At 48.3% G+C, this 11,643-nt stretch overlaps 1 protein-coding gene across 1 annotated transcript in view; it reads left to right on the top strand.

The window, feature by feature from the left end:
• The first annotated feature begins 2,382 nt into the window (after nucleotides 1-2,382).
• Nucleotides 2,383-11,643, top strand: part of TUT7 (terminal uridylyl transferase 7) — a 32,449-nt gene continuing 23,188 nt past the window's right edge. The window contains exons 1-2 of the mRNA XM_084278831.1: nucleotides 2,383-2,412; nucleotides 6,876-7,402. Of these exons, the coding sequence (XP_084134957.1) occupies nucleotides 6,904-7,402 (499 nt within the window). The 5' untranslated portion in view covers nucleotides 2,383-2,412; nucleotides 6,876-6,903. The remainder of the gene's footprint in view (nucleotides 2,413-6,875; nucleotides 7,403-11,643) is intronic.

Here is an 11,643-nt window from a genome sequence, read left to right as displayed (position 1 = left end):
GGCTTGTATCAAATACAGTGTGGCCAGTAGGTCTAGGGAGCTAATTGTGGCCCTGTACTCGGCACTGGTGAGGCCACAGCTTGAGTACTGTGTGCACTTCTGGGCTCCCCACAATAAAATGGACATTGAGGTCCTCGAGAAAGTGCAGAGAAGGGCAACCAGGCTGGTGAAGGGGTTGGAGGGCAAATCCCATGAGGAGCGGCTGAGGGAGCTGGGGCTGTTTAGCTTGGAGAAGAGGAGGCTGAGGGGAGACCTTATCACCACCTACAACTACCTGAAGGGAGGTTGTAGAGAGGTGGGCGATGGTCTCTTCAGCCAGGTGACAGGAGACAGGACAAGGGGAAATGGCATGAAGCTGTGCCAGGGCAGGTTCAGATTGGATGTTAGAAAAATATTTTTTACTGAAAGAGTTGTTAGGGCCTGGAACAGGCTGCCCAGGGAGGGGGTTGAGTCACCTTCTCTGGATGTGTTCAAAAAAAGGGTTGATGAGGTACTTAGGGATATGGTTTAGCATAGGATGGGAATGGTTGGACTTGATGATCTTCAAAGGTCTTTTCCAACCTTTTGATTCTGTGATTATATCACTGTATGAGGCAACACTGCAGATGACGTTTTTGAGAAAAGAAAAAAAATAATTGAGATTCTGCTAAAAGCTGGTTTTGCCATCAGACAAAATAAGGTTAAGGTACTTGCTCAGAAAATCCAATTTTTAGGAATGAAATGGCAATATGGGCATCATCGGATCCCCGTGGACGTTATTAATAAATTAGCAGCAGTGTCTCCTTCAACCAACAAAAAGGACACAAGCTTTCTTAGGCACTGTGGGTTTCTGGTGAATGCATATCCCTAACTATAGTCTCATTGTCAGTCCTCTCTATCATGTAACCCCAAAAAAGAATGATTTCCAGTGAGGCCCTGAAGAATGACCAGCTTTTGAACAGATCAAACAGGAGACAGTCCATGCTGTAGCCCTTGGACCTGTCCGGACAGGGCCAGGTGTAAAGAACATGCCCTACACCACAGCCAGGGAGAATGGCCCTTCCTGGGATTTCTGGCAGAAAGCACCAGGGGAGATTCAAGGTCGACCTCTGGGGTTTTAGAGTTGGGGCTACAGAGGGTCCGAGGCCCGGTACACACCAACAGAAAAGGAAATACTAGCTGCATATGAAGGGGTTCAAGTCACTTCAGAAGTGATTGGGAGTGAAGCCCAGCTCCTTCTGGCACCTCCACTGCCAGTGCTGGGCTGGATGTTCAAAGGAAAAGCCCCATCCATGCACTATGCCACTGATGCTACATGGAGCAAATGGGTTGCACTTATCAAGCAGTGGGCTTGAATAGGAAACCCCAATCGGCCAGGAATCCTGGGAGTGATCACAGACTGGCCAGAAGGCGAAGATTTTGGAATATCAGCAGGGGAGGAGGTAACACGTGCTGAAGAGGCCCCTCTGTATAATGAACGGCCAGAAAATGAGAAAAAGTATGCCCTGTTCACTGATGAACGCAGAAGAGCTGTGGGAAGAGACCCTCTTACAGCACGCAGCATGATGAACAGGGCACACAGAAACAGCAGGAAGCTCGAAGAAGTAAGGCTGGGCAAGTGCAAGTACACAGATCAGTTCAAGAAGAAGGGTTCTTTAGTGGTAACTTTTTTGTCTGCGGGTAACCCAGTCTGTGCCCACGTCCCCACCTGCCCCAGGTCTTCCCGCTCCCCGTAAGCCGTGTTTCTGCTCCGGCCTGTGTGGCTGGCTCTGAACATCAGCTGCTTCCACGGGGGTGGCCAGTGTGACGAGACGCACGGCCTGTCCAGCACCGGGCTCGGGGGGCAGCGGCAGGGCAAGGAGGGGTCCAGCCCTCCCGCGGGTAAGCAAAGCCGACACCGCGTTCAGCGATTACTCCGCAGTAGCGCCGCTCCCGCGACTGCTCAGACCCATCCAGCTATTCACCATCGCGTTTCTGAGAGGATGACGGCCGTCCACACGCCACACCACCCCTCTCTAATTTAGCTGGCTTCCACCGAACACTAATTGCCGGGTTCTCCCGGCTGTGGGGAAGCGCCTTCCACTCCTGCGCTGTCAGGGCCGGCCATGGCATAACACCCTCTCCACCGGCAGCCCCACGCCGCTCCCGCCCTGCCCTCCCCGCTCGGCGGCGAGGCGGGGGGGGCCGAGGGGCAGCCCCAGCGCTGGCTCGCAGGTCGCTCCCGCCCACAGCCGGCACCGAGCCGCACCTCGACCTCCCAGTCCACTCATAAAGGCCCAGGCTCGCCCGGCCGTAGCCACGCCCCGGCGGGCTGCGGAGGGTGGCGCCGGGCTGCCGGAAGACCCGCGCGGGTCGGACGCGCGGAGGGACCGGCGCTTCTTCCGGAGCGGCACAATGGCGGGGCGGCGGTAGGAGGCAGGCCGTCGGCGGCCGGTGAGTGCCCTTCTCTCGGCGGGTGGCGGCCGGCAGCCGGGTGAGGTGTTCGCCGGCAGCGGGCGGTGTTTCCCGGTGTTCTCTTGGAGTCGCACGCTGCTGCGCCTTCCTCCGCCACCCCGGGCCGGGGCCGAGGCCCGCCGCCCCCCCCCTCCGCCCGCGGGCGGCTCGGCTGAGGCGGCGGGGCGGGGGACCGCGGGGCGGGGGGCCGCTGCGCCACAGCCCCCGCCGCGGCCCTGTACCGTCTGGCTGTGTGTCTCCCCCTCGCACCCTGCCTTTCCCTCGGAGGGGGGCGGGGGGGGGGCGGAGGGGGGGGCTTCGCCAGCCCGTGGGAAGGCTGGAAGGAGGGGGCCGAGGGCCGCCGCTTGGGAGCGAGGGAGTCGCAGGGCACCGAGCGTGTTTACTGCGTGGTGCTGGGAGAAGCCGGTATCGGAACATCGCTGTCTGTGTCCCGTCGGCAAGTTGACCGGCGCTGCTTGCTGCTTCTGGTCCCGGGGGGCCAGCAGCCGGGCAGCCGGGGACGGCGTTTGCCTGCGGGGCCACTCACCACCCCCACGTCAGACCAGCACCTCGTGTCGTGATTGGGAGCCAGAAGCGAGTGTAAACTTTGACTCCCTTCCAGTGCAGGGTGTGTGTCGTCATCCAGGCTGGTGACTCGCTGCGGGTGTTGCTTCTAGGGATGACTCTAAAACAAACTGGTCTCAAGTCATTCGAAATTCAGGTTTGACAGCAGTTTCTTTCCTGAAATAGGAAACAAATTAATTTTGTGCATGTCAAACTCTTCTTTTGGCTCTTGGCTGGAATAAGGTGCATCTCCGTAGCTGTATATGTATCTGGCTGTGGATTCTGGCCTGTAGGATTGGAATCCTACTTGTTTTGTGACTTGTGTAAGATCCAAAATACCCCCCTTCTGCTTAAGAGGGCGATAAACACCAAAAACCTGAAGCCTGTAGGAAGCAGATGCTGAAGGGTGCCTTTGGGGTCTGCAGAAATTAAAATAATTTCCCTGGGTGGGACCCCATGGTGCAGCAGGGGGAGGGTGTGGAATGAATGCCCCCCACCCTGGCTGAGAAGGAAACCAACTTGCAACGGATTGACCGAAGCCCCCATCTCCCAGTCCCTGCCCCCCTGTGCTGCGATCAGGGGGAAGAAGGGAGTGAAATCATGACTAGAGTGAAGTCTGCGAAGAAGGGAGTGGGGGGTGAGGTTAGAGGTGTTTTAAGATCTGGAAAAGAAAAACAGCTCATGAAGAAGTAACAGAGAACCCCATTTTTTCCCAGTCCCTGCTCCCCTGTGCTGCGAGTGGGAGGAAGAAGGGGAGCAAAATCATGGCTAAAGGCAGGTCTGCTTAGAATGGAGGGGTGGGGGGAAGTTGCTACCGAGAACCCCATTTTCCCCAGTCCCTGCCCCCCCTGTACTGTGAACAGGGGGGGAAGAAGGGAGCAAAATCTTGACTAAAATCTGCTAAGAAGGGAGTGGTGGGGGGAAAGTGTTTTAAGATCTGGTTGTGCTCCCAACTCCAGTTTCACTATTCTTTGTAGTGTAGTGTAATAAATTAGGTAGTTTCTCTCTTCTTCACTTTGTGTTGAGTCTGTTTTGCCCACATCTTTGATGACAGAATGATCTCTCCCTGTCCTTATTTTGACTCCTGAGCCTCTTAATATATATTTTCTCCCCTGTCCAACTAAGAAGGGGAGTAATAGACTGACTTTGGTGGGCATGTGGCCTTCAGTCAGGGCTAAGCCACCACACAGGTACTCTAGTCCCATATTAAAGGCACCAGAAGGGCATTTCCTGCTGTTTAAGTGCTCGTAAATGCCCCTCAGCCCTCCCTGCATCCTTAAGCACGTACGTGTCTTCTGAAAGAGGAAAGCTTTTTTTTCTGTGGCTGTTTTTTAAATCATACAGTGGTCAGTGTTGATGTGACCACTGCTGTTTATGTGTGTTTAGTCAGTCTCCTCCAGGTAACTCCCTCTTTCACAATCGGCATGGGGTTTATGCTGACATCAGAGTTGTAGCTCCCTGGAAATCTTTTGCAACAAGAACATGTACTCAGTGCTGATGAGCTTCCTCTTTGAGTACTGTGTTCCATTTTGGGCCCATTGCTACAGAAAAGGCATCAAGGTGTGTCCAGAGAAGGGTGACAAGGCTGGTAAGGGCACTGGAGAATAAATGTTATGAGGAGCGGCTGCGGGAACTGGAGAAGAGGAGGTTGAAGTGAGATCTAATTGCTCTCAACCTGAAAGGAGGTTGTGGAGAGGTGCAGGCTGACCATTTCTCCCTAGTGACAAGTAATGGGACAAGAGGAAATAGCATCAAGTTATGCCTGGGGAGATTTAGATTGGATATTAGGAAAAACTACTTGACAGAGAGCGTTGTTAGGCATTGGAATGGGCTACCCAAGCAAGTGGTGGAGTCTCCATCGCTGGAGGTATTTAAAAGACAGTTAGATGTAGTGCTGAGTGTCACAGTTTTGTGTAGCTAGGTGCTGTGAGAGAATGGGGGCTGCAGAAAATGACTGCTGCAAGAAGCAGCTAGAAGCTCTCTGCAGGCCCCAGAAAGGAAACATCGGCCATTCAAGGCCAGAGTTGCTGCTGACCAGGGCCGAGCCAATCGGCGATGGTCACAGCGCCCCTGGGAATCACATTTAGGAGGAAAAAAAAACCCCAACCAGCAAGCAGCTGCCTTTTGCCACCAGAGAAGGGAGTGAGGAGATGTAAGGAGCTGTGCAGACACCAAGGCTGGGGAGTGGAGGGAGAAGGTGCCCAAGGTGCCAGAGAGAATGATGCCCCTGTAGGCTGTGGGGAAACCTGTGGTGGAGCGGGTGTCCCGCCGCAGCCCATGGAAAAGGCTGAGACCCCACCTGCAGCCAGGGGAGAGTCCCCATGCTGGATGGAGCAGGTGGAGACAGACAGGAGATGCTGTGACCTGTGCTGGAGCAAGCCCCTGCAAGCACTTGCAGCCCACGGAGAGAGACAGAGACACAGAGATGAGCAAGAGAGAGATTTGTGCTGGAACAGGTTTGCTGGGGGGAGTCTGGTGACCCCGTGGAGGACTGGGACTGAGACATTGTGATTTATGACTGCCTGCCATAGCAGTGACCCATGTTGGGGCAGCTGGTGAAGACCTAAAGCCCAGTGGGAAAGGACTCACATTGGAGAAGTTCATGGAGGACTGTGTCCCGTGGCTGTGACCCCACAGTGCAGCAGGGGGAGGGTGTGGAATGAATGTCCCGTCCCGTGTGTTGTGTGTGTCCCAGCCAAGAAGGAAACCAACTTGCAAGGAACTGACCTAAGCCCCCATTTTCCCAGTCCCTGCCGCTCCCTGTGCCACAATGGGGGGTAAGAAGGGAGTGAAATCATGACTAAAGTGAAGTTTGCTAAGAAGGGAGGGGTGGGGAAGATGCTTTAAGATCTGGTTGTGCTTCTCATTACCCAACTCTGGTTTCACTGTGTGTGTAGTGTAATAAATTAGATAGTTTTCTTTCCTTCACTCTGAGTCTGTTTTGCCCATATCATTGATTACAGGATGATCTCTCCCTGTCCTTATCTTTACTCTTCACCAGCTGCCTTCTTGACTCCTAAACCTCTCAAAATATATTTTCTCCCCTGTCCAAAGAAAAAGGGGAGTGATAGATTGACTTTGGTGGGCATCTGGCCTCCAGCCAGGGCTAAACCACCATACTGAGGGGCATGGGTTAGTGGTAATTGGTACATTAAGGTGATGGTTGAACTTTATGATCTAATGGGTCCCTTACAACCAAGAGTTGTATGATTCTATGGATGCGACCAAGTGGGCAGGGAGGGCAAATTGGTAGCCCGGATATTTTAGAGAATACTAACTTCATATGAAATTACCAGAGCTCAATAGGAGATCTCAGAATGCTTCTCTAGGTAACAGGTGCAGAGTGCAGTAGGAGATGCAACATTGTTTCTTAATCATATCATATTTGCTGGACAGATGGGAGTGCTACTCAATTTCTACAGCCCCCTCTCCTCTAATGAAAAGTCTCATTCTTAGTAAGGTGAGGTGAGACAGTGCCTACTGTGGGGAATAATCAGGTGATGTAGAATGGCTTTGGAGCCATCCTTATTAGGGTGTCCTATATTACTCTGCATGTTAGTTCCTTCGGTCATTCTTGAAAAGTTTCCCTGTACTGTGCTTGAGACCTTGATGTGGACTCTTGATCTGTCCTGAAGGTGTCTATACCTTAGTGTCTAAAAAAGCCATAGGCTTTCTCTGCATTTTGTGAACCACCCATAGGTGGTTAGATGTTTTAAATGAGTAAACCTAGCTGGGTTTTGAACTGCCTTTTGTTTGGGTGGTGCAAACTCTGCTTGCCACCAATACTTTTGTGGCTTGATGATATTACAGAGACAGTACTTTGAGATTTCTGTAACAGAGAATAACCAGTCTTTATCACTCTACTTTTTAAATACAATTTTGAACTTTTTAATTTCTAGGTGGGAATCGCTAATTTGTACAGCAATAATGATGGGAGATGCTGCAAAACCTTGTACTGACAAACAAAATAAGGAGCAAGGAATTTTACATCAAGAAGAGTTAAGAGGCAGTCCCTTGAGGAAAGATTACAGAGTCATGGATGAATATGGAAATGGCCATAGCAATAAAAGAGATACCAGCCTTCAAAAGAAAAAGCGAATACCTGGTCACTACACAAGCAGTCCCAGGCGAGGGCCACGTAGTGGTTTGAGTAGCCCAAACTTCCTTAAAAACACAACTTACAGTCAAGGGTCAAAGTTAAATGATAACCAAAGAGACCAAGTGAGAAAGTGGGTATCTGATGACTGCCGTGGTACTTCTGACAGCTGGAGAGAGGTAAGATCTGTTGCCTGGGTTCCTGTGCATACCAGGATGAGAAAGGACTCTCTTCATGATACCGAAGGTGCTGGAAACAGAAGTGTAAGACGACAGCTCCAGGAAGATTTTATGAGTGAAGATGCGCCAGACATGCAGAAAGGAAACTATGGTAACCAAGATGTTTGTTTTTACATAGCTATCCAGTAAAGTAGCTTTCTCTCTGTGTTACTGAAAAGAAAAACACTTGAGTTAAAGCAAAAAAAATTTTTTTTCTCCTGTCATACATTGCTAACTGGCAACTGTATTGCAGCATGACAGTCCTGTAAGTAAGCTAGAGGGAAATTCTGTAGATTAAATTAATACAAAAGACTTTCAGTGCTAATTAGATAACTACTCAGAAAGTACTTACCGAAGTGGGTGGGATTTTTTGTCAAAACAATAGGAAGGTCAATTAGAATAACTGCAGAATTGGAGAAATGACCTACATGGAGGATGAAATACCAAAGTGGTGTAAATGCTACTGTTAAAGTAAGAATGTCAACTGTACAAATAAAGGGCGAAAAGTTGTTTAAAAACAGTATTTTTTCAGAAAAACTCATTTTCAGTATTCTGTCCAGCTTTGGCACCCCACTTGAATGAAGTGGAAGCAGTCCAGAGAATAGGAAGAAGAACGCCAGAGCACAAAGAAAACAGAAACTTTACAAACTGTTAGCAATCCCTAATCTTTCTGCAAAAGGAAAGGGTAGAGAGGCACGATAAGTCTTCAGCTATCTAGAAAAGTGTTTAAAAAAATGATTTATTAATCTGTATAATAGATGGGACACAAAACAATGGCTTAAAAATGAGCAAGAAAGACACAGATAAAGTGCAAGTTTCTAATGGTAGAGCTAGTGAAGTACTGCAGAGGTTGTCTGGACAGCTCATGGAGTATGTACCCGAAGGCCTTTAAGAACAGGTTAGGTGACCATTGCTCAGGACTGACAAAATTAATTTCATGCTGCTGCAATCCACAGGCATGGCATAGCTCACCTATTGACACCCCTTCAAAAGCTCTAATTCTATGTCAAGTAGAAAACAATTAGTAAAGATTTTTCTTTTAGCATAATGCTTTTACTTTGAGTGTTTTATGCAGCTGTCCCTTTCCTTTATGCCTTTTTTTTACTTACCTACAAAATCCAAAACCCTGATTTTTCTGCAGGAGCTTTAACTTTAATTTCCCCTTAGTAATCTATTTAGTCATTAACCTATCATTTGGTTGTTACTACTGTAACTACCAAATATTAGAAATACTTATTTACTTTGTAATTGTTTAAAGGTACTTAGTGATGACAGAAATAATTGGCAGATAGGTAGTTGTCACAAGCTTTCCTGCAAAGACATTAATTTAATAGAGATTTTTCTCCAAGTTCTGTCTACTCTGATCAGTAAAATAGTGAAACAACTGTGGCAGGCCTCAGGAGTTTGAGCAGGAAAGTCATAATGGGAAAGGGAGTCTAACGCTCAGAGACAGACACGTCTGTTTCTGCTCCTTGGGGCTTCATTTGGAGTACTGTTCCTGCAGCCTATTAAGCCTTAATTCTCTTTATTCCAGCAGAAACTTATGCTGCTGCTGAAATAAATTATTTTACCATTCTTGTATTGGTCCTGTAAATTTATTTGGTAGATTATTAGTTTTGTTGTTTGGGGGTTGGTTGGGTTTTATAATTATATAAATTAAAACTTCATGTTGTGATGAGGGTCTTGGAGTTGAAGGAAGTCACATTAACATTCTCAGAAGCAGGGAACTTTAGAAATTCTGTGCCCCTGGCTGCCCTGTGTAGCTGTTGAAGTGAAAGGTAAGATGTGATCTGAAGTCATTTGTGAGAATCAAGCCTCTGTGTATTCATTCCTGAGATAATTTTTACAGGTATCCTGTGGACCAGCAGCAGTTCCTGTTTCAAAATGATGACAAAGTTTGCTTAAAAGTGGTATTTACATTAATTGGTTTTAAAACTTTTGCTTTTAAGGATATTTATGCTGCCATTTCATATCTCTATTATGCAATCTGTGCAAATAGTTACCACATTAATTATTTATTGACTTACATACCAAATAGGGGTTTGTTGTGGGTTTTTTACTTTTCTTTTTAAAAATGTGAAGGTGGTGCTGATCCATATGGTGGTTTAATTGAGAAGCAAATTACATTAACAGGCAGTTATTACTAATGATAATAATGCATCATGGTTTAATCCAGCTGACAACTAAAACAGTCTTACAGCCATTCATTCACTTCTTTCCCCTCAGTGGGACGGTGGAGAGAATTGAAAAGGAAAAAAAAAAGAAAAAGATAAAACTTATGGGTTGAAATAAAGGTAGCTTAATAGGGCATAAAGGAAAATAATAACTATAATATTAGTGGTAAAAAAATAAACAAAACAGAACCACAGAATTGTAGGGGTTGGAAGGGACCTCGAGAGATCATCATATCCAACCCCCCTGCCAAAGCAGCTCCCCAGCTCATATTGCACAGAGAGGTGTCCAGACGGGTCTTGAATATCTCCAGAGAAGGAGACTCCACCACCTCCCTGGGCAGCCTGTCCCAGGGCTCTGTCACCCTCACTGTGAAAATGTTCTGCCTGTTGGTGTGGAACTTCCTGTGCTCCAACTTGCAGCCATTGCCCCTTGTCCTGTCTCCACAGACCACTGAAAAGGGGATGGCCATTTCCCCCTGTGTCCCACACTTGAGATATTTATAAACATTAATAAGGTCCCCCCTTAGTCTTCTTTTCTCAAGACTGAACAGTCCCAACTCACTCAGCCTTTCCTCATAGGGGAGATGCTCCAGGCCCTTAATCTTTGTAGCCCTTCTTTGGACTCTCTCAAGGAGTTCCCTGTCCTTTTTATACCAGGGAGCCCAGAACTGGACACAATACCCCAGGTGGGGCCTGACCAGGCCAGAGTAGAGGGGGAGGATCACCTCCTTTGACCTGCTGGCCACACTCCTCCTGATGCACCCCAGGATCCTGTTGGCTCTCTTAGCCACCAGGGCACACTGCTGGCTCATGGCCAACCTGTTGTCAACCAGGACCCCCATGTCCATCTCCACAGAGCTCTTCTCCAGCAGGTCATCCCCCAGCCTGCACTGATAAGAATGGTTATTCCTTCCCAGGTGCAAGACTCTACACTTGCTTTTGTTGAACCTCATTTGGTTTCTCCCTGCCCAGCTCTCCAGCCTGTCCAGGTCTCTCTGGATGGCAGCGCAGTGTTTCTGCGTGTCAGCCACTCCTCCCAGCTTTGTATCATCGGGTACTTGCTGAGGGTGGATGCTATTCCCTCATCAAGGTCGTCAATGAAGATATTAAACAGGACTGGACCCAACACTGAGCCCTGGGGAACACCGCTGGTCACAGGTCTCCAGTCAGATTCTGCTCCACTGATCACCACCCTCTGAGCTCGGTCCGACAGCCAGTTCTCAGCCCACCTCCCTGTCCACTCATCTATCCCATGCTCTCTCAGCTTTGCTATCAGGATGTCATGGGAGACAGTATCAAAGCCTTGCTGAAGTCAAGGTAGATGACATCCACTGCTCTCCCTCCATCTACCCAGCCGGTGATGAGATCATAGAAGGCTATGAGACTAGTCAAGCACGATCTCCCCAAAACAAATGATTCAGAACACAGTTTCTCACTACCTGAAGCTGATGGTCATTTAGTTCCTGAGTTATGCCACCTCTTGGGGAACACCACCACCACCCCAGTTATATATTGAGCATGACATCATATGGTATGGAATATCCCTTTGGCCAGTTTGGGTCACCTGTCTTGGCTGTGTTTCCCTTCCCAGCTTCTTGGGTGCTAACTGCACTCTTGTTGGCAGGGCAGTATGAGAAGCTGAAAAGTCCTTGACTGCTTGGCAGCAACTAAAACATCAGTGTTATCAGCACTACTCTCATCCCAACTCCCAAACACAGCACTGCACCAGCTGCTACAAAGAAAATTACCCATGTCAAACCCAGGACACAGTACTGTATTGTAGTGCTGTTAGCTCTTACAAATCATTCACACTCACTAATTCTGTGATATTTCACTTTCTAGCCTGTTGGTTTACCTAAGTCTGACCAGGCACCCTGAGATCTTTGGATATATTCCAAAAGAATCTACCTTTTCATTACAATGGCATACAAACATGTTTCAACTACGCAGTTAAATCCATTGCTTATAGTTTTATTTTTTGTCTGTTTCACCAAAGCTATCTAGATAAGGTCAGTGACTTCAGTGGGAGAAATTAATGCTTTTTAGTAGCTTGGACTAGAAATCTTACAGCTTATGACATAAATATTCACTCTTGCTATTATCAGACTTGTACAGAACAGGTTATAAAACCATACAGTGTAGATGATTTGTGTCTTTGACTCACACTTACGTAGAATGG

This window comes from Gallinula chloropus, assembly GCF_964237585.1.
Source record: "Gallinula chloropus genome assembly, chromosome: Z".
NCBI classification, from domain to species: domain Eukaryota; kingdom Metazoa; phylum Chordata; class Aves; order Gruiformes; family Rallidae; genus Gallinula; species Gallinula chloropus.
The sequence above is the reverse complement of the archived record's forward strand: the minus strand, read 5'-3'. Positions and strand labels throughout refer to the sequence as shown.